The 23,696-nt window shown below is 43.9% G+C and overlaps 1 protein-coding gene across 3 annotated transcripts in view; it reads right to left on the bottom strand.

The window, feature by feature from the left end:
- LOC139919258 (uncharacterized) overlaps positions 1-23,696 on the bottom strand; it is a 110,976-nt gene that overhangs the window by 5,604 nt on the left and 81,676 nt on the right. For all 3 annotated transcript variants that reach the window (XM_078291273.1, XM_078291274.1, XM_071908941.2), the window contains 6 exons: positions 11,373-12,343; positions 10,453-10,725; positions 7,454-7,637; positions 7,036-7,098; positions 4,149-4,450; positions 3,361-3,417 (listed from right to left, as the gene is read on the bottom strand). In XM_078291273.1, the coding sequence (XP_078147399.1) occupies positions 3,361-3,417; positions 4,149-4,450; positions 7,036-7,098; positions 7,454-7,637; positions 10,453-10,725; positions 11,373-12,343 (1,850 nt within the window). The remainder of the gene's footprint in view (positions 1-3,360; positions 3,418-4,148; positions 4,451-7,035; positions 7,099-7,453; positions 7,638-10,452; positions 10,726-11,372; positions 12,344-23,696) is intronic.

The raw sequence follows: 23,696 nt of genomic DNA on the forward strand, positions 1-23,696 counted from the left end.
CTGCATTTGTTTCTACTCCTAATGGGTGCCGTTACTGCTCCACTTATTTGACTTCATTTTCTACGTGGCCCAGGAGCGAGGAGGAGACGAAAACATGATATTTCATGTTTGCACTGTCGTTCCTGTAGTCGTGAATCATGCAGTGCCTATATGGCAAGGTCACCTCCTCCACAGCCGCAGTCAGGGATGCTCCCTCTGAGCCCTTGCTGGCCCATGGTGTGTGTCATCCATTCATTTATACTTGTATAACTTGCTGTGGGTCAAGGCCGTGCAAACAGCGGGCGATTTCCAGTGGAGCGTTGAGGGGATTATAGCATACATACTAACCCTGCAATCTGCCTTTTACCTCTTAAAAAATCACTTTTCCTGTGAGTTTCCACTCAACTTTTGCCCCTGTCGATTTTCCACAAATCCAATACAAAAAAAAGTACATATGCTTATCCAATTGTAGATGCCTTCCTAATGGTGACTCTGTTTCCATCTCCACCGTTTGGAGATGGGCTGGGCAGTACTTACTTTCCCTCCACCAGGAACATGCTTGATATTGTCCTTGGAGCCCAAGCGCGAGGTGACGTGGCTGAAGTCCAGCTTTTTGGAGACTACCTGAACCTATATGGACACAGCATAGCAGCAAGAGGGGAAAGAAGAGGGGAGAAGGGGAGGGGAGGGGGGATGGCACGAGAGGAAGTGAAAGAAGGAGAGGAGTGGAGAAGAGAAGAGAAGAGAAGAGGAGAGGAGAGGAGAGGAGAAGAAGAGAAGAGAAGAGGAGAGGAGAGGAGAGGAGAGGAGAGGAGAGGAGAGGACAGGATAGGAGAGGAAAGGAGAGGAATCACCATCACAGTTAGGGTTAGAGAGGAAAGAACAGGGGGGGCAGAGAAAGGAACAATCACCTGGGCAAAAGTATATTTGAATATGGCTTCAAATATTTTAATTATTTGAGGTGCGCTTGATTTCAACTGCCAGGCAGTTGAGCTGCCTGAATGTTACAAGTAAGAGAAATCAAGTGCTCCTTATGTTTGTAAAATACTTGAAAGGTATTCAAGTACTGTTTCACCCAGGTTTGGAGAAAAGGAGAGCAGAAGCTACTGGAGGCCACACAGAGGTTCTTTATAGTGCACACACATGCAACGCAACACATAAACACCTGTCCCTGTGTCCAGAATAATCCACCGGACCCTCATAATATGTATTGTCCCTTAAGGTGGTGAATCAGAATCATATTCAGTATGTATTCATGTCAACCAGCTAACCATAACCCTAATGAAAATGTGTTTCTCTTTCACGCTGAGGCCTTGCCGTATTGATGAACCAATTTATCATGTCGAGCACACTAGACCTTTACACAGACTGACGCAAAACCAAAATCACACTGTGATGGTTTCATTTCAGTTGAACTGCTGGAGCTAACAGACCAAACCCCAAACAGACAGAGAAATATGATATATTCATGGTAGTTGTGATAAGTAGGTTTTTGAGTTAAGGTTAATCATAGCAAACACACTCTTTCAAACACACACTCACACGCACACGCACAGACTTCCAGTGTGGTCCTCTGGGTGTCATTATGGTGGTTTAATTAGGGAGATAGAGAGCCTTAGCAGCTGCTGCAGTAACACCACAGTTCAGTGAGAAGACCTCTCTGGACTTCTTGTGTGTGTACGACAGAGAGAGTGTGTGTTTGTCTGTCTTTGCATGCATCCTTGTATTTATGTATTTGTGTGTATGTGTGACCCCCTGTGCCAACATCTTAAATTATTGTACACTGTGCAAGGACTCGGAACAACCTTGTGTCAGGGTTCGCCAATTTACTTTACAGCCAGACAGTTAGCTACTTGAGGGCAAGCCAACTCTAACTACTTGAGAAAGTATCAGCTGCCTGTTTTGCAGTATAACAACTGTCTAATTGGACTCTTGGCTGTCTGGCTGTACCATAGAACTACAACTGGGAGAATGGACACATTTCGGACATGTCTCCTTTAACCCCTAACACACAGAGAAGAGGGATCTAAATGAGGAAAACCCTCTAGCGGAGGGTACACTTGTCCCCCTCCACATAGATTCCCACCCAACCTTTTTTTTGATCTATGTGAAGGAAATTCAATCATCTATTTTATAATTTTGTAAATGCCGACTTTGTCCGTCTCTGCTGTCAAGACTTTAAAATCTAAGAATTTATAACATTGTGATGCTAATAGGCTTCTCCAGTAACTTAGCTGCACCCTGCAAGTACCTGGACGGCCCGTGGGGATCTATACCATGGGAACTGAAGGACACTGATTTGAATAGGAATTCTACCCATTCTAGATCTGTGAGCCTTGTGTTAGTCTGGAAGGGGAGGAGCAAAAGGTTGCTTCCTCTGGGGCCATTTTGCATTTCCAAATCAATTAAATGGTTTTAATTGATTTGGGAATGATGAAAGAGATGAAAATGGCTACTAGAAACGGCCCCTGATGGGATCTGTACCATGAAATGGAACCAAAGGCAAGAGTGTAGGGTGATGATGACCTGAGCTACTGATCCTGGGTCGGCTTTCTCATTTCTAATGTAATTTGTCATTGCTAAAGGTGAAGGTTATATTGGTAAAGTGAATCCCCGTCAATAGCAACTTTACCCCAGATCAGGGTTAGTTAATGGCATAGTGCTGTAACTGGACTGGGAGCTTCTCTTTCACAGTCGGTTCAATCCATCTAAAAATTGCTCCTTCATATGATGCAATGTTTTCTTCTGTCAACTTTCATGGAGGTTAAATCCTGTATTTGTAACCAAAGTTACACAGCCATTGAAGCAGCTTGCTAAATTGGGAAGCAGGAATAATCATTCATCAGTTACTTAATTACACTTGCTCAGTGTCTCCAGAGGTCTGTCTGTATTTCTGTCTGAAACCAGATGGAAAATGCGCAGCAACGGCTGTAATAGAAGACAAGTGAGTAAATTTGTATGAGTTTTAAACTGTGTGGCAATACGGGATGGACGCATTGCTTGCCCAAGCCTATGGCTAGTAAATTTCAGTCTGGGCTAGTGCCCTCATTGGCCAGAATTGAAATGGAAGATAATGGAGATGATATGGAGTTAACACCCAAACAGTTCTATTCTAGCATATAGACGAGTGCCTGCAATCCTTCATCCCAATGACAATGAATGGAATATAGCAACCACAATTTATGAGTTGCCTTGTGGTTTGTGGAGAAACTGTACAGCTGAAAAACAGTAGCCAGTCAGTTTATATGACAAAGAACATAACATGAAAGGCAGTATAAGGGAAATAGCAAAATACGTCTGAACAGAGAGAGAGAGAGAGACTGTGTAAGAGAGAGATGGGAGGTGTGTGATGGTGGTGGGGACGATGGGGAGGGAACTCACTTTGCCCTGGCTGGTGTCTTTGGAGGCGTCAGCCCTGTTCTGAGAGGCAGAAGACACCTGGGGAGACAAGCCCACCCTGGGTCAACAACAACACGCCACAACAACACAGAGGAGGAGGAGGAGGTGGAGGAGGTGAGAGCGTAAAATACTGTGTTTGGATGATGAGGATGAAGGAGAAAAACAAGGTTGAGGTAGAGAAGCAGGAGACGAGTAGGAGGAAGGGGTAGAGGAGAATGTAGAGGATGAGGAGCAGGAAGACAAGACGGAAGAGGAGCAATAGGAGTAAGAGATGGAAAAGGAGGTAAAATAGTAAGAGACGATGAAGGAATACGGTTGAGGAGAAAAAGGATGGAGAAACAGGAGGAGGAAAACTTGACAGAAGAGGGGAAGGAGTTTAGGAGCTGGAGAAGAGGAAGAACAGGCCCTCCTCTTGCTCCAAAGAAACAAGTTTCCTCTGCCTTTTTCTCACACGCATGCTTCTACACAGGCCACAAAGGGTCTTTCTGGTGGCGCCATGTTTTCTGCCAATAGGTCGACATGGTGTTTATTTAGCATGCTAGATAGTGTTTCAACAAGGGCACCATGAAGGGCCAGAAGAGAGGGTGAAATGGTAGTAAAGGAGTGTGTAGAGGGTTGAGTAAGAGATGTAAGGAAGAATGTAAAATGCGTTGAAATGGTTAAACACAGAGTCAGTGAAAGTTGTACCGGGCTTGACTGTCAAACCTGAGCAAAGCAAAAGAGTTAAAGAGAAGGGTAATAGAATAACCAGCACAACCAGCAGCGCCTACCTTCCCTCCCCCAGGCTGGTGCTTCATATTGTCTGTAGAGCCGATCTTAGAGCGGACGTTACGGACGTCCGGCGCCGTGCTGGGGCGAGCCGTGGTCCTGGTGGTGGTGCTGGTGGTGGTGGTAGTCGCGGCGGAGGAAGCGGCCCGGGGGACGCGGGGCACCGGGGGCTTCTTCTCTGATGCCGTGGCGGAGGAAGCCGTGGCAGGTTTGGCGGCCGTGGTGCGAGCGCGGGGGGCAGTGGTGGAGCCGGAGGCGGAAGCAGAGCTGCGGGCGGCGCTGGTCTTGGGCTTGGTGGAGTCGGCTGGAGGGAGTGGAGTTTTTGAGTTATATAGTTTCATTGCAACGTTAGATATATAATGTGAAAAAGCTGACACACTAATAAAAAGATTAATAGCACAAAGTTAAACTAAATCATGGTACTTTTTAAAGGGCAGTAGGTAAGTCCATGGTTGGCAAAATGAAAACATACAGACTAGATCCTCTATATTTTAATATATTGAATAATTAAATTCAGGTAATTGCTAATTTTATGCCTCAATTTGCTTCAAGAAACACCATAAACCAGTTTGACCCAAACTCACTTACTGAGACTGGGAGGGGGGAGAATGTTTATTGATGTGTCATCATTTACCAATGAAAACACTGACCTGGCTTTCCCTCAATCCTCAGTAACAAGGACAAGAAAAGGTAAGTTTAACTAGTTATAGTTTATAAGTAAAAACTAGCTTATTGCTAGTTTCAAGCTGTTTTGTCTGTGAAGCTGACCAATATAATGTATCAAACCTAAGTATAGCAATTGTACATCTAGGCTAAACATTAACAAACTCTATCTCACACACATAAAAGGTATGGTAGGTTCTTTCATTCAGATCTATTTTCATATTGAACTTAGTCTACTCTTAGAGATCTCACTGTCAGCTCTGCTCCACTTTTGTTTGAAAAGCCAGTGTAAAAGTGAGTAGCTCAGCCAACAACACTGATATGTGCATCAGAGAACTATTTATAGCTGACTGAGTAAATCATCCATTAATGCATCATGTCCAGAATGTCATGCAAAATGTATATTTGCACTCTTTTTTGTAAACAAAGTTATATTTTAAACATGTTTCGTGATTCCTGTTAAGCTAAGGCTACAATTAAAAACTATCCCTGTATTTAGAAAAGCTTGTGATGCATTTTTCACATAAGGAACCCTTACGTCTGTTCAACCAAGACAGATCAATAAACAACACGCCAAAAAACAGAAGCAACAAGACTCAACAATAAAATGTAAATGAATCACTCATATAAAAAGTTGTTAACAAACATATCTCATGCACCCTGCTGATTAACACCTGAATACTGTGATTCTCTTATGCAAACACGCTTGAATTACAGACACTACCATTAATACTGCAATACTTAAATTCCAATTCTGATTACTACAATACATGATACTCGACTTACTACATTGCATTGTTGCACTGTATCATTTACAGTAGTATTGTCTCGTTTTTACTGGTTTGGAGTAAAAACAAGTTTTTGTTTCACTGGGCACTTGAAGGCAGAATGACAATAGTTGAATTGAATTGAATCAGATAAATATCCCATCAGAGGCTTTGATTAAAATGCAATGACAGCATACTTTATCCCAAGTGCATTGCCAAAGTGCAACATCTCCATGAATTAAATTCTGTCAAGTCACATGAATTTTGTGATCTGTCAGGTCGTTCTTTTGACTGCTGTGGCACCATGAACCTCACGTGTCCTAACGCCAATCCTCCCTGAGAGACTTATATCCCCGGCCCATGTTAAGACATGTTAAAGTGAGGAAATCCTCCCCCTTGCCTCCATGTTTCTAAAGAGTAATTTTTCTTGGCATTTGAGCCCCGGCAGATTAAACAACCCGAGGCTGTATCAGCAGCAGCGGCAAACTCCTGTCAGCGGCAAGGGGACAGTAATCCACAGATTGCTGCGGTGAAGGTTTTTAACTTTGCGGGGCTTTTCAGCAATAAAGCCTCTCTCTCCGAGTCTTCCTGGCATTGTCATGGTTGGACAGTGTGTGTTGCAGTGTGACTTTGCAGGTCACACTCCTGCTGAGAGCTCTCCTGTTGCCATAATGTTAACTAATCTCTCTACAGGAAGCGCAGAGCTGCGACTGTGTGGGGAGAGAGAGGACGGGCAAAACAGAGGAAAGGATTAGAGAAGAGGAGAGTGGAGAGGAAAGCAGACAGAAATACATACAAAGAGCAAAAAGACAGAGGGAGGGAGGGAGAGCAGACCAGGGTCACATAGTAGTTGCAATTCTTAGCATTTGTTTTAACCTACTTGGAGTACCAGATGGATGGGGTTTGCCAATATATTTGTTTGCCGATACTGGACTTTAAATATTGGATATCGGCCAGTCATGTCATTCACTGCCGACATGATGGAGGTTCCTCCCTGACCAATGCTGCATAAGTCTGTAAGACCTGCAATTAAACTTAATCTTATTTGCATGTTTTATCTAGACAAATCTAAGACAAATACAAAAGTATTGCTATCGACAGGTAAATTGTCAATCACAGAAAAGTATACTAAGTTGGCTTTAAAATACTAAATTTTCTGGCACTTATTATATTATATAATGTATGTCCAAGACAAACACTTGCAAATACTACAAGAGTCAGATGAGAAGATGGAGAGGCTGTAATGACAGTTGGAAGGAGTAGACAGAGGAGAGATGAGCGGTGAGACTAAGAGCCAAGCAAGTAGCGAGGGAGAGGAGAGAGATAGATTTGGTTCACCGACAACCTAAAAATAAGTGGCTTCAAGCGAGTGTCACCTCACTAGACTGTTATTTCCTGGGGGTTTTTGTCTGCCTCCCTGTGTGCATGTACAACAATGGAAGGAGATGCTTTCTAGTACCTGCAGTTGCCTTCAGAGTGCCGGGCTTCTTCTCCTCTCCTGGCTTACTGTCCGTCTTAGAGGCTGAAACACACATAGTTATGTTGCAATGGAAGATATGTGTGAATGAATGTGCAGAGAAATTAATAAGAAACGTGACCCAACACCATAAACCCAGGCTCATTTGACTGTACAGGAGAACCATTTACATCAGAAAATGATCTAAATGCACCTTTTTGATTCAATAATAAATAATACAAAGTCATTCATTGACCCCTTTTATGTAATACAGTACTATTAAAAACAAACAAAACTATCTTCATGTGGCTGTTTTTCCACTTGGGTCACAAAAGTTGTTGTTTGTCGTTTCTACATCAGCTAAATAATGTGCATGTGTTATGTGTGCACATGTGTATATGTGTGTGAGCGTGTGTGTTACCCAGGGGCTTTTTGGCTGCAGCGGTGGTAGCAGTGCGGGTAGATGCCGTTGTGCGCGTCGACGTAGCGGTTTTACTGGCCGCTGTGGTTGCAGTGCCGTTTTTGGCGGCGGCGGTGGTGGTGCCGGTTCGGGCCGGGGGGGCAGTGCTGACCTTTGGCACAGGGGCGCGCTTCTCTGTGGTCGTCTACGAAGAAAAAGAATATGAGACATGGGAAGCTAGAGGAGAGACTAAAGGCAGAATTAAGACGTCTTGTCAGGAAGGTGAGCGATAAACAGCCAAGATGGAGGAATGAAGGCAAAATTAAATCGAAAAAAAGTGCATTGTGTATCATAAACAAAACAAATGCTGGCAGTACAAAAGCGGGTCATAATACGACGTACGACGTACGATGTACTGTCGGGTTGCCGTTCGTCAGTTCAGGCGAATGTTCATCGAGTTCATTCAGAAATTTAGGTCACAGATTTTGCCCCCAGTGCTCGCGTGATGTAGACCGGGTTCAAGGTAGTCCTCAATGATTGCAGATTTCATTCAGGGCCAAGCTGCATCCCCCCCCCCCCCCCCAATCCCTAGCATGATGCCACGCTCTACATACAGCTGAGCCATTCCCCAACGGACTGGCCATGCTGAACTGACTCACCCTGTTCCTCGGGGGACTGATAAGCTAAATAAAGGCTGTACATTTGTCACTCCTCACACTGGTTACAGCTAAAGAGGCCACCAACAGAGGGCGCTATAAGGCTGAGGGGTCTTTCCAAGGCACGAGGAGACCAAATGCATTAAGAGCTGACAGAAATCGATCAATGAATCAATACAACTTAACGCAATGTTATGTTTTAGATATTTGTCCTTGGGATAGAAGAGAGCTGAAGCCACAGTAATATGATATTGATTGAGCGCCATTGATCTCGTCGAGCAAGGTTTTGAATTAGTTGAAAAGTTTACCCTTACAATATGCTTCTACAGCAGAAACAATATCTATTATACATTGCCAGATGCTTCTATGGAATTTGCCATAAGTAATAAATGTCATGAAGTGAAAAATGAACAAGTATTGTGCCTTTTAACGATCCCTGGCTGTCTGAGTATCGTCTGCACATCATACATGCACTACAGCGAGAGCAACTGCTGGTGGGTCTTGGTACATAAAAGAGAATGCACTATTGTATGTTTCTGACTCCTTCCAGTGCCCAAGGGAACCTTCCTACGGAAAAACAGCTTTTGTTTTCCTGCATCCCCTGCTTAGATTCATTTCCTCTTTCATTCATATGCAGCATGTACTTTTCCCATCCCTCAAGCTGTCCCCTTTGACCAAGATTCATTAGAGTGTTATAATAAACTACTGTGAGACAGCGCAGACCAGATGGTCAAATTCCCAACTCAAAGAATTTCTGTCCCAGACCAAGGGGAAAATCATCAATAAAGCTTTTGGTGTGCTCAAAGTCAGTAAGACTAGACATTTTAACAATGTTTTTTAAATTTTTCATATTTTGAACTCCAACCCAACTCAAACCCAATTAGTTAAGTGAGAAATGCAGTTCGACCTGATCCAAACCCTTCAGGTCTGCTCTGGTCCTGTCATCGTTGGACATAAATGTCAACTTCTGTCCACTGAGGGTGAAAAATGACTAATAATACTTGTAGAAATTTGAGACTTGTGTAGCGCTTCACAAATGACTCAATTTGGGACGGCAGGGTGGCCTAGTGTGTGAGACCCTTCAACCAGAGGACCTGGGTTCAAGTCGCTGCCTCTGTCTCATTCAGAAGGTAACTTCCTTCTTCCTTGACACCTAACTAGGAACCTTCCTAATAAGGTACCTTGTTTGACTGTAGGTAGCAGAGAAATTCATTTTTTGAGACGGCCTTGCAAGGCAACTGACTGCTGTTCCATGCACGTATGATCAAACTGCTTTAGAAATGCTGCTTTAGAAATGCTAGAAATGCTACCTAAACATGAAGTTTCCTTGGGTTTGAGACAGGCTCCCTGTGTCCACAAGCATCCACCATGCTGAGGTGTCCATTAAATCCTTCAGGGGTGTTGTTATGCTGTATCTGACCCTGACCTCTGTCCTACCCCCTGTTGGAGGGGGGTCAAGTAATACTAAGGTGTAGTAGTGTCAGTGAATCCTTGAAGTAGTGGCCTTGCCTGAATCCCTAAATGCCTTGGGGAAGGTGATGAATGCACACAGCCCAAGGTCCCTTCCTCTTTCTCCCTTCCTCCTCCATATCACCCAATCTTTAATTTAGGAATCCTGTAGGTATAATCCCCAGTGAATGAACACCCAGCTCTTTGGACACCAGAGCTTACTGAAAGCCAAGTTCAGAAAGGAGAAAATCTTACTATAGAGATTCAGGATCTTATGCAATATTACTGCCACAGCAAGTAGGGCATAATTACTGTTGGGGTGTAAGTGACCAGAGTTGCTAACACAAGCACTGACATTCATCATCAATAAGTAAAGGTAAATTTATGCTGTTTTTAGTTTGAATTTAAGTCAAGTAACTTCAACAGCCTTTGTTCACTACTGTATGCAAGGTACTCCAGTCAGAGGGAATAATGTAAATTGTGTTGAGTGGGACAGTCAGGTGGGTGCATGGGGTGTTCAGGAGAGGAATCAAGACCGACTAACAGTGAGATTACCCTAAGATCCACTTCCGTAAACTGACAGCTCAAGTTAAGAATGGAGGCGAGGAGACTTCCCTTGTCAGAGGAAAGTTCACACTGGAGGATTATAGATACTCTCTGGACGAAAGTTGACATGAGTGAGAGCAGAAGTAGGAAACCTGTACCAACTTCATCTAAAACATTAATTTAATCAAAAAGGCAACATTTCTGCTCCAGTAGGGAAGACAGCAGAAAAAGCCTGGTACCAGAGGGGCTTAACCACTCAACTTTCTCCAGGCATCCTTCATTCTGTTTTTCCATATATCAGATCGTTCTGCGTGGGCCTCTGACAGGTGTGCTGGTTGTCCCTTCCCGACCCGGTGGCCCTGCACTTACCTTGGGCTTGACGTCACGTGCAGTGGTGGTGGGAGTGGTGGTGGATGAGGAGGCGGGGCGGCTGGAAGAGGTGGTGGAGGGCCGCTTAGGGCCAGCGGCCGCGGCGGGCGCTGCCTTGGCTGTGGGTGTTTTTTTGCTGAGGGCTGCTGAGGCGGAGGTGGTGGTGGAGGGCGCGGGGCGTTTAGTAGGGGCGGCGGCCGAACCGCCGCCGGCGGTCGCGGAACTTGGCCGCGTTTTGGCAGCGGCACTCGGTTTGGTTGCCCCGGCGGCAGGCTGCGCCGTGAGAATGACACACACAGGATGGATGGAGGGCAAAATAAGGAGGGAAAGCAAGGGGGATAAAAAAGAAAAACAGGGAAAACGTATGATAACGGCAGCCGGGTAAAGCAGCGTAAGCAGCACTGTAATCGTAAAATCATACAATTAAAATGAAACGTAATGTACAAAAAATGATAATAAGCATTATGTCTGTTGTTTCAGATAGTTGATAATGTTAATACTAATTAATGACTTTCAATGTGTATTTTCTGTTCTGTACACATAGGCATTAACAAAGCAGGAGCAGAAGCATTAGCAGCATGAGTGATGAATGGCTTTCTCTGTTATTAAACCTCTCCATAGCATGCTACGTGGAGTAAAAGTACAATACTAGCGATATTGGAATATGTCCTTTGTCCTGCCTTAGTCTTTTACATTAGATGAAATAAAATATGGTCGGTGCATACATATAATCAGTATGCAAGCATGGATAAAGGAAAACTCACCCTTTAACTTACCTTGGTTTTCTTGTCAGAAATTAGCATACCTGTGATATTACCTCCTACACTAGCATATTACTTACATGCTTGTTTTCAAAGTATCTTCTATGCATTCTACAGGTACAGTAGTATGGATGGAGGAGCGTTTGCTCTGCATCCTACCTTGGTCTTCTTGTCTGGACTTGGCAGGTCTTTGCTTGGTGTTGCGATGCTCCCGTTAGCCGTGGGCTTGCTGGCAGGTTTTTTGGCCTTCTCACCTGCCTCTGCTTTCGCAGCCTTGTCCTTCTTCTCATCCTTTTTCTCTACAGTCTTTTTTTCACCCTCTTTCTGCTCCATTTTGTCCTGTTTCTCTTCCTTTTCGCTCTTTTCCGCCGGCTTCTCCACCTTCTCCTCGTCTGCCTTGTTGGCGCTGTCTGTGTCAGGCTTTTCCGTCTTGGTTTCTTCCTCCTCCGCTTTGTTCTTTGTTTCCTTGTCAGGCTGCTTCTCCGGCTCGTCAAAACTGGCGTCTAGCTTGACGGGCGTCGGCTGTTTCTCCGGGGTCTTTTCCACTTTGTCGACGTTCTGCTCTTTGCCATCTCTCATCTCCGTCTTCTCCACCTTCTCAGTCTTTTCACCTTTTTCGTTTTTCTCTACTATGTCGGCCTTTTCGTCTTTGTCCACCTTTTCCACTTTCTCTGCTTTCTCATCCTTGTTCTCTACCTTCTCTGCCTTCTCCACTGTTTCTACTTTGTCTGTCTTCTCCACTTTGTCTGTTTGTTCCAACTTCTCTGGCGATTTGTCTACCTTGTCCATTTTATCAATTTTTTCTACCTTCTGCATCGACTCCACTTTCTCTGTCTCTTTCTCTATTTCCTTCTCTTTTTCTTTCACTTTTTCTGTCTCTTTCTCCCTCTCTATTTCTGCCTCTTTCTCTTTTTCTTTCTCTCTCTCTTTTTCTGCCTCTTTCTCTTTTTCTTTCTCTCTCTCGTTTTCTGTCTCTTTCTCCATCTCTTTCTCCACCTTGGCTGGAGTCTCAGCGCTTGTGTTTTCCACCTTCTCGTTCTTCTTCTCAGCTTTATCCAGAGGGTCAAACTGGTCCACAATCTTCACACTGTCCTCCTTCTTCTCTGCCTTGTCCATATTGTCTGATTTCACTGGAGAGAGAAAAACACAGAAAGAACCCTTTATTGCCCAATCTAGGCAGCAAATTTAAAATTGGCTTCACATTATAGGAAGATAACGAATAAAACATAAAACAAGAACTAAGAGATTAATAATGTGTGTGTTTGAGTTTGTGCAAAGACCGATCAATGGTGATTACAAGAGGCTGACTGCCACACAGACATGATGGTACATTGACCACATACTGTGTAAGCTTTGACAAAGTTTCCTGTGAAAACGTCGCACCTCCCTGTAAAAATGTAACTGCAAGGAAACAACAACTGTCATCCTCATCCTGAAAGACACACAGATGGACATCAATCTGGGTCATCAATAAAGGAATGAATTGCCTTTTGGTATCGGAATAATAGGCAGAATCAATGTTATCTGAGGTTTAATTAAATCCAAATTAAATTCTAGTGGTCCCGGGTGAAGGGTCCAGTGGAATTATCTTATGGGCAAAGTCTGATAAAGATATTGATGGACATCGACCATGGCAAGGTAGAGGTGTCTAACGATGCCAAGGACCAAGGATTGGGCTGAACTCAAGAACATTGGTATGACAAAAAGAATATGAAGCCAAATAAAGATCAGGTTTCTCCAGGTTTCATTATAGCATATGTTTCTGAAAATATACTCTTATACTACCTAGAAAAACTGAAAAAGGAATATGTACCACTTGAGATTGAATGCACGGATGGGCAATTTCATTTTCACTTTTCTTTCCTGTGCTACATGTGCTCCTGCATGTAGACTAATTTTTGTGCTTGGTTATCGTATGTGCTTAGAAATCGATCAGAGATGATAGATGCAACACTGTCACTGTTAATGGTTGCTAAGATTAGTAACAACAACTAGGAAAAAGATGAAACACTGGTCTTGCTGGGTGTGATCTTAGTCATCTAATCACACACACACACACACACACAGGCACCCAGAAACAGACACACACACAAATACACAAGAATGATAGGCAGACAAAGTAGAATGGACAGAAGGGTGTGAGATATTAATGGTATTCAGGCATTTTCTCCCTTCCAGTCTAATCTCCCCTCGTTCCTGGTTTTACCACCCCTCCTCCCTCCCTCCCTCCCTCTGACACATCTCCACCCCTTCATTGACCAAACTTTTGTGTCTTCCTCTCTCCTACATCTTTCTCACCTTGTAACTGTTGTTGCTTGCTGTCACAGTTTGTCATTCTGGGCAAGTGTCCATGTCAAGAGGTCACAAGTTTGAAAAGGTTTTGTCACAGGCCAAAAGTGTCATGTCACCCCCTCTCTCCCCTATCTTTCCTGCCAACCTCCCCTGTCCAATGCTATGACTTATAATGCCTTATGAAAAATAATCCCTTCCCACCGCTAGGTTACCACCCCACCTCAGGCTACTGAATCGTTAGACAAACTTTGGCAGGCTAGTGGGAGTATTCGCTGGACTTGCACCGATGCCTCAGGCTCATTGTAGATTTATTATAGCTCTGTCTCTAGTAGTACAGTAGCTGCCAACTACTATGCCTCCTGACATAACATAAGATCTAATAAGGCTGAGCAGACCAGGGAAAAATAGAGGTTGAACAGTTGATTTTTCTAATGTTGCAAGCGATGTGTCAACTCTTTAGTTTATGTGCAAGGGATAAAACATGGAAGCAAAGCAATTAAAAACATATAAAATCTGATGAATAAACAAACAGAAGAAACGAGAAGAGATGCAAGGCACAAAACACACCACCTCAAAAACAAACTAAAAAAAAAAAAGAAACAAACAGACAACAACTAAAAATAAGATGATCAAGATGACAAGCAAAGCTGTAGCTGGACTGGATAACAGAATCTGGACGATTTAGCTGGCCTGCTAAATCAGAATATCACGGAATATAAAACAAGCCAAAAGAGGACGGGATATTTTTTCTGTTGACTCACTGAATAAAAAACGTCTGCATCATTTGACCTCAGGTAAGGATGAACTAATGAAGGGGTGAGCTGGACACAGTCAGAGTAGTGACTCTATCAGCCTCAGGAAAGCCAGTTTTATAAAAACAAGGACAAACACTTGACCTATTTCTGTCAGCGGGACGCAGGTCCTGCGAAGTGAAAGAGACTCAGAAGGTCAGGCCTCAAATTCCCAGTCCATGTTTGTTTGATAGTGCGAGAGGAATCACTGTTATAGCAACTTGAGCAGATCTGCTTCCTAAAATAAAACCACTACAGCTTCTAACGCGTCCCACGGTGCATTCGTGGTTTTGTGAACTACAGCTAGCTAGCTCAAAACAAAAATCAGCAAGTATTAGCCATAATCCATGTTAGATAGGGCTTTCAATTCTTGACCAAAAAGTCCTATCTTTTGGTAGGTATGTATCTCCAATAGTGTGCATCCAAGAGAATTAAACAAGATTTTTCCTCAGATGCTGACATGAGTAGCCAAAGATAGCTGAGTAGACAGAGTAGCACTTTCTCAATATGAGAAGAGGATTGCTGGTGGTGTGAAAATTCCTATCCAATATGTAAAGATTCATAGTTAAAATGACTAATAATACACTTTTAATTCCTTAAAGTAGACACTGCACAATAAACAACAGACCTCATTTGTAGAAAATGATTTTCTCAAGTGCTGCACACCGTGATAAAGTTTGATAGTGCACAGATACAGAAGAGTGAAGTGTCTCACACCCGACTGACTCACCTGGATTTGCCTTTTGATGCACCACGGCATCATGGTGAAATTACAGAAATATAGGAAGGGGCGAGGCTGAGTGTTGGTCAGGAGGTGGAGAGAGGTGAGGGGAGGCGTAGTGCGACAACAAGGGATTTCTGATCCCCATTACCGTTCCTATACTGTGTCTGTCCCATGTTCTCTTAGCAGTAGAGGAGGCCTGGAGGGAGATGTTTGTGCTTGAAAGAACTGTGTTCCCTTAAAGAAAGATGAATAAAACAGTGTTTTCGTTGAACTCTCCCCATCGTCTGTGTGTATTCAACCCTGCAGAAGTGTCACAGTGTTGCTGATAACGCATAAGTCACGGACTTCTGCACCACTGTGATACTTCTGAGCTCAACCAAAGCACTGTTTTTTTTCAATCTACCTTTTTCAAGAACACATTTCATTAAATAACACACAATCAACAGGCTTCTTGGCTTTTCTCTCCAGCTTTAACAGCCTCTGGTTTCTCTCCCAGGCTTCACCACCTACTAAACAGCACATGGGACAGATATAGGGCCGTTGATAGGAACCAAGTGCCATGGGCTGTCTCATCAGCCCAACACTCTCCACCTCTTGACCAATGCTTGACCTCAACCCTGCTTGTTCACGAATAGACGAAAGCTACTAGTGATATTTTAAAAATGGAGCATAAACAGGAAAAAACAACAACATTTATTCAATTTATAAATAAACGACAATTCAACTCAGCTTTCATCAGAGCCCCGTTATCTTACAAGTCCTCTGCTGCATTGTGGGATAACAGAAATGCTCTTTAGCAGCGTTTAGTTTGCGCATGTCACCCTCCCTCACATCAACACAGTGAGGCTGCTCGCTCCATCGAGGTCTAACCCCGACACCTCAATTACAAACGCTCTGAATCCCCCCCTCACACGCCACTTTGGCCTAATATGTTTCCTGTTGTTTTTGGCAGTGTCCAGATGAGCAACAGAGGAGACGTTACAGAGGATGAGCGAGGCTGTTTGAGGAGGGGGATGGAGAGATTGGTGGAAAACAATGGGAAGAGAAAGAGCAAGACAGACAAAGAGAGAGAGAAAGAGAGAGAGAGAGAGAGAGAAAGAGAGAGAGAGAGAGAGAGAGAGAGAGAGAGAGAGAGACGGCCTTTGCCCTGATTCTCCAGAGTCGGTGTGGGAAATATTGATAAGCAGATTTAAAGTGTGTGGGTGGACACAAAGAGAGAGAGAGAGAGAGAGATAGGAGGGAGAGAGACCGCCATAGAGAGAACACGATGAGAAAGAGAAGAATCGATATATCTAAGTATCTATGTTTTGTTCTATTTTTTTATATTTGCTACTGCTGTATAGCTGCTTTGACAACAAAAGGAACATCTTCACATGCCAATAACGCTCTTCAAACTGAATCAAAAAGGGAGGGAGTGATTGGGAGAGAGAACAAGACAGACAGAGGGAGGGAGAGAGAAGGGATGGAGAGAGCAGAGCGAGACAGAAAGAGAGAGTAAGGATGAGGGAACTGGGGTGTAAGGCCTCGAGCAGACAGAAAAGCGCATTGTTAGCCGAGCAGCCTTACGTAACGTACAGCGGCCCGGGACCTCGGAATGTGCCGGACGTCAGACAAAACAGAGGGAGCACAAATAGGTGGACTAAAATATAATGATCGCATAAAAGGAAAAAAAAAAAAATCACTGACCTAAATACAGCAAGACGACGGTGTGACAAGACAAAAGGGAGAGGGAACAGGAGAAGAGGAATGAGGGGGGGGGGGGGGGGGGGAAATGAACAAACAAGGCCCTTCATTTTCAACACTCCAAACAATGAGGGACTCCAGAGATCAACTGGAGCCTCTAATTAGGACAGACATGTGATATCTGCCAGCGCTGTCGGAAAGCCTGAAGAATATGGCTTCATTTATGTAAACAGCAGGCGGTGACGCTCATCAACCAAGCTACTCTCATACTCCTCTTTCTTGTCTGTGACTTGGCTCCTTTTTTTCCCCGCCTCTCTTTTACGCTGCTCTTATGTCCATCTCCGCTTCGTCATCTCTCTGCTTTCTCTCTCTTTGTATTTCACAAGACTCCATTGACACCTGGCATCAAAATGTGATCGGTATCTGGATATCATGACCAGAAGAAACGTCATCGGCGTGGGCGGAAACGTCATCACTCCTAAAGAGTCATAGAAGACAGCTTTAAATAGTGCAAACTAAAAAAAGAGATCCGGTCAGAATGCAGACAAGGAGAATGCATATAAATACCAGAGGTTTCTCTTTCACTTCTGTCTCACTTTCTCTTTCACCCTACAGTCCTTTTGTCCTCATCCTTCCATTCTCATCTTCCTCCTTCCATCCCCTTTCTCCCTCCTTTCTCTGTCTCTCTCCCTCCAGCTTCACGGCTCTCTTGGAAACCTTTGGTCTATTGGATTCTTGCCTCTCTCACTTCATTAAATCCCTCTTCATCCCTTCATTCCCATTTCTTCCTTCCTCCCTCTTACTCTCTCCTGTTTCCACTGTCTTTCTCTCTATTCCTGTCTTCCACCCCTCCCTCCGGCTTGACAGCTCTCCTGGGAGGCTTTGGCACAGTGGATTCTCTCGCTCTGTTCACAAGGCAATTACAGCAACAAAGGTGATGCACGTAGCACCGAAGCACCGGAGCAATGGGACTGGGAAGAAAGTCCCAGAGGTATTTACACTCCGACCAGATAGAAATCCGACCTGTCTGCCGCTGGACTGCCCAGCAACAGGAAAGGATGTAAACATGCATTCATTCTGATAGACCTCCCAAAGGAGAGCGGGCCATGAATTATTGACAGAGCTTCTGATTGGAAGCATCCATCACGGTGTGTGCCTGGGGGGGCGGGTGGGGTATTAGTGAGGCAGACAGTATATGGGGATGTGCTGACACAGTGGAGGTCACGCATGAAGTCGGTAATATGTCTGATACGACTCCCAGACAGCAGTGTTGACAGTCAATCATACTAGGGCTGAGACGATATGCTTATCTCATGACGTGATGCGATACATGATATGGGGTTCACGATTCAATACAACCACGATACGATGTAATAAATAAAAGTCTGACTCTGCAGAATTATGTTTATTTCTGAGCCACAAATCTTTCTAGCAATGGCATCGGCTGCTAGAATGTAAACAACAATTTAAAAATGTCATTACAAAGTGCAAATAATATAATTTGGATGGGCCGTCTCATCTGATTTGATTACTACAGCAGAATAAAATGTAGCTTATATCACGATTCATTTTCTGCCCCACGATACATATTGTCACATTTTGTATTGTGATATATTGAATTTCGAAATATCATCCCATCCCTAGTTGTTACTGTTCGTCCTTAGCAGGCAGGCTGCCATAATTCTTTTTTTAAAGAAGGCTTTTTGAATAGCAGTTCTGGTGTTAGAGAGCATGCAGTACGGAGTGATAGAATTCCAAGAAGGGAAGAAATTACGAGACGTCTTCCCGAATCCCCCAGAAATTTCATTTAGTTGTGTCATAGCATTAAAAAGGCTGAGTTCCTCTCTCACAGAATCAACAGTTTCAAGGAAATGTGTAATTGCGGGGAACAGGCTGCTGCCTTCCAGGCGTTGTCTAGCTTAACACGAATACAGAAAAATCATTAAGCCAAATTTGCACTGTCACTGATTGCATTCAGAACAACATCTGCCTGGCCAGTGAACAAAATATGGGCAGGGAGAGAAGGGAGGACATGCGACAAAGTTGGGTCTCCCTGCGGCATTATGAGTACATGCTAGGTGCTGCTGAGACACCAGAACGCCCCTGGGTTGCCTAACTCTTGTGTAACACATGGCTCAGGACAGCAGAGGAGAACAATGGGCGTCTGGGTGCATTGAGCCAATTCATTTGAAGGTTTCATAAGCATAATGATAACACTTACAGCTCATTTAGGCGGCTGAGCCTGGAGTCTGGACTGGAGTCTGAAGAGCGCTGAGAGAGAAAACAACTCAACAACGTTTTTTTTTTTTCCCTGTGTCTTATTAATATGATAAAATATGCCAACTCTATTCTCCCATTAAAATAGCTCTTCAAGTTGTCTCATAATGTTACCATTGTAGATACAAAAAATGAGCATGTCTGAAATTTGTAAAGCAATAATTGGGATTAATTCATTTGCATGGCATGCGTATGAGTTCACTTTTAGCATTTGTTTTTACTGCTTTACTAGTCCGTTTACAGTGGAGAGAGAAAGGAAACATGGGAGAAAGAAAAAGGGGGGTGACATGTGACAAGGTCCCAGGCCAGCTGAGCCAGTTTCACCTCAGATTTACAGTAAATGAAGGTGTTTTTCTCACCACTGAAGCTACTTAAGGGGAAACCTGAAAGGGAATGGAAACGGTTCATCGGTGGTTTAAGACCTCCATAAGACCTCACTAAGTAAATAAGCAGAACTTAAGGGGAAATTATGATCAACTGTGGTTTAAGCCATTAATAAACCATTCAAGACTAATTTCTGAGGCGTTCTTCTTTCCGTTCCTCAAGTGGATTACATGAATCAGCCCTTGAAGAAGCTGTCTCATTAAAACCCTGTCGCTCTTTCCTCTGCAACACCAGAAGCCGGCTGACAGAGAGGAGTTTGTTAGCCTTGACAACAACATTCATCTGTGAAAGTTACGCTCCATACTGCCCTTTGGTAGCACATCAAACATGCCAGACGCTTTTAAAGGAAAATTCCACCCTCAGACACTCTTGCACCGTTATATATCATCAATCTGTGGTGCTCAGTGCATTCCAGGAGCTACTTTGTGATGAAGTTTGTTGTACCCATTTTCCCTCAACCCCCAGTGAACTTGCCTGGACTTCTTCGGCTGTTGGTTTTATATGAAGGTGAGAGAGCGATAGCGATAATAACAGCAAGAGAGTGTGTTTTATCAGTCGAGAAAAACTTGCGCCTCTAAACTACACAGCATGCATAACATTTGCGGCCCACTTGCAGCACGGTACTTTAAGCTGCTACACCAGGTTCGTTGTTCAGCCACAGTCTGCCCGCTGTCTGCACCAATCTGCAATTTACCTATGGGCAAGTGAACAAAATGATCTAGTTTTCCTCATCTTTCCATAAACAACTGAAGTTGTTATATTTAGCAATTGAAGCGGATCTAGTTTGAGCTTTGATAGCATTGTCGGCTTGTGAATGTTTTCCAAACTTTGAAGCTGGTTTTGTTTTTCTGCTATGCACTATGATGTTTTTTATAGCTGACATGGTGATAAATGGACATACGAAGCAAAATCTCCCAGTGAATTGAAGCTGTGTCAAGCTCTACAGTGAAGTAAGTGATGAAATTTTGAACACAATCTATCATCATGATTGCAAAAACTAGGGAAAAAAGGCCCAGGTTGAAAAATAACCGGAATTATCTTTGAGTAGCTGTGAAGTGGTGGAGAGTGCAGTATGGACTGTGGTTTCAGTGTCCTTTCTGAAGTGCGAGACCTTCTGTTTGGCTGAAAAAGGTATCAGGTGTTAAAAATAATTATTCTGTACAGAGGAAAGGGCAGGTATGACTTCAAGAAGCAAGACACACACACACACATACACACACACACACACACACACACGGCAGTGCTTATAACACTGTCATGCATTACACTATTAAGACTCCAACCTGATTTATTCAGTTCCTTTAAGAGGATGCCCTTGGTGACCACACACACAAAGGCACACACACATCACACTATCATTCTTTGTGACAAAGCATGGAGAGACCAAAAACAACACTTGAGCAGTCCTGATTCTCTCTTAAGTTCTACACAGCTGTCACCTGGGCAACCACAATACTGCGCACACACACACACACACACACACACACACACACACACACACACACACACACACACACACACACACACACACACACAGATGCATACATACAGAAATACACACACACGCAGAAAACAAACACACGGCTGCACACAGACAAACAAACAAGCGTGCAAACAGAGCGGCAGACAGCGCTGCATTTCAGCATTCAGTCAAGCATTGGCAAAAAGCAAACACACACACACACAAGACGCCCACGGCCCGGAGCCGTTTACTACAGCGAACACAGGGCCGCCGCCAGAGAAAACATTTCATCTATTGTGCCCACGAGAACATTACGTGACAATTATCTGCTTAATTCTGAGAGTGAAGGCAGCCGAAAAATCACCCCGAAACCAGGAATTATTATGAGACCAAAATAATTCGGCATGACAGTACATTTGCAAACTGACTAGGGGCGTATGTTTGGCGTGTGATCGGCTTTTTCTCTTTCCAGATTCATGCTGACTGACTGAATCCCCCAGCCTCTTTTAGTTTAACTTTATTTTGGACCCTCTCCAAATTAGAGGGATAGATGGATGGATGGATGGATGGGTGGAATAGGTATAGAGGGAGGGAGTCAGGGATATGTGAAAGGATGGGGGGATGAATGGAGAGACGGAAAGGATGGTGGAATGATATAACGTATGTATATACACAGTTTGAAGGTCGATTCAGGCAAACCTACTAACAGAAACAGTATCCAAATCTCTGTACAGTAGAGTATTTCTTTCGCTCATCTTTCATTCTCTCATTTCTCCTCCATTCCCTTTTTCACATCCCTCCCTCTTCTCTCTCACTCTCTTTTTATCTTGTTTATTCCCTCTCTTCTCTCTGCCCTCCCCATCGATCCAGCCATCTATCCATGCATCATCCCACCAAAACCATCCATCATTATTCGTGCATCTATCCATCTCTCCCTCCCTCCATCTATTCATTTTCTTTATTCCCTCTCTTCTCTCTTTCTGACACCCCCCCAACTCTGTTTCTTTAATCTGTTTCAAATCTGCTTATCATTATTTACCACCCGCACTCTGAAGTTCATACAAAAAGCCTTGCCTACACTACATATCGTCACTGTCGAGGGAAAACCTTGTATCTCCAAAATGTCAACTTTTCAGGAACTAAGAAAAACAGGCTTCTTTATATCCAGTGGAGCTTTGGAAGGTTTTCAAAAGCCCAAAGGTTGTAGAATTTTGGTAGAGTTACAAGGTTTTTACACGACAACAGCGATATACTAGCTACACAAATGTCTTTCCATGACCTTGGTAAGAAAGCAAATAGACACATACAAACAACATGCATGCACAAGCACATAGCCTTTGGCCGGCTGACTCTGCCATGCTGCTGTTCAGACTTCAGGGGGCAGAAAATAAAGATCACTGCCCCTTTAATACTCCAGCTGCCAGGCTGACGCTTTCTGGCACACACTGCTTTGTGGCATGAGGTGAAAATAAGAGAGGCTGGCAAGCAGGGAGGGAAAAAGAGACGGGATGAGAGACAAAGAGACAGACAAAGAGAGAGAGAGAGAGAGAGAAAATGCGAGAGAGAGACGGAGACAGAGCGAGGGAGAGATGGTCATTATAAAATGTGAGTGTGGAGCACCGCGGTGCTGGGACGCACTTCCCAGTCAGTGACCCCGTTTGGCTGGCAGGCAGGCATTATTCAACGCGACCGTGGCCCGCTTTCAGCCATCTTGGCTCTGCCTGTCTCCACCAAGAATCTAATGAGTATGGCATTCAGAGAAAGAGGAGGAGAGAAGCGAAGAGATGGAAAGAGAACACAGGATGGACAGACTGAAAATGAAGGAGGGACAATTTAATGAAAATGAAGTAAGGACAATTAAATGGTTAGACAGAAAGAGGGAGTGTCACAGAGAGAAAGAGAAAAGGAGGTAGGGAAAAAAGGGAGAGCCTATTTCTCTGTCAGTAATAATGAGTTGTGTTGTCATGTCACTACATCCACATGTCAACTGGAGAGTCAGCTGCTATACAACCTCATGCTGCAAGCTTATTGCTCTGCAGCACATACACACATGCACACAGGCACAACCGCACACAAACACACACAGACACAGGCAGGCACACACAGGCAAATACACACACACATACACAATACACCGGGATGTGTAGACTGCTGTTGCATTCAATACACACACACACTATGAAATGATGCAATTTACACACTCCACACACGCAGTTCATAGCAGATCTGTACCACAATCTGTGCTGTTTTAAAGCAGGTCTAAAATAGACTCTCAGTGTTTGACCAACACAGCTAGACAGATACTACCATGGAATGTCAAGTAGCCCACGGGGGGCTGCTCCTTTGCTGTCGACTTCTTTAAGGCTTTTCATTCTCTCTCCCTCTCGCTCTCTCTCTCTGTCTGCCTCTCTCTCGCTATCTGCCACTCCTCCTTTCAGCCTGTCTCTGCTTTGCTATTCCTCCGTTTGCCAGGCACGATCGTAAAAGGAAAAACTTTTCGTTCAAAATTGACTCGACGGAATAAATGAAGCATTAACAAAATGAATGAACGTTCCCTGCCCCCCCATCCACACACACACACACACAACCTGAATTGGAGAAAAGCAGGATCTTAGCAATAATGCTGAATGATGAGATTAATGTTGAGATCTACTTGGAAAATGGGTTCTGGGTATTTGGGTATTGTTGGCAGCAAGGTTTCCTGTCTGCTGCACTGTAGCCCAGACTGCAAAATCACTTAATCAAGACATAATTTCTCTTGTTAAATCTGAAAACAGGAATACAGGTTGATAGCTTGTTTACTTGCCTGTCTGCTGCGCTCACTGTAACCTACACACTCTTTTCCCATGTATACATGTTTGGCAGTCAAC

The sequence above is a fragment of the Centroberyx gerrardi genome, chromosome 22 (assembly GCF_048128805.1).
Source record: "Centroberyx gerrardi isolate f3 chromosome 22, fCenGer3.hap1.cur.20231027, whole genome shotgun sequence".
NCBI classification, from domain to species: Eukaryota; Metazoa; Chordata; class Actinopteri; order Beryciformes; family Berycidae; genus Centroberyx; species Centroberyx gerrardi.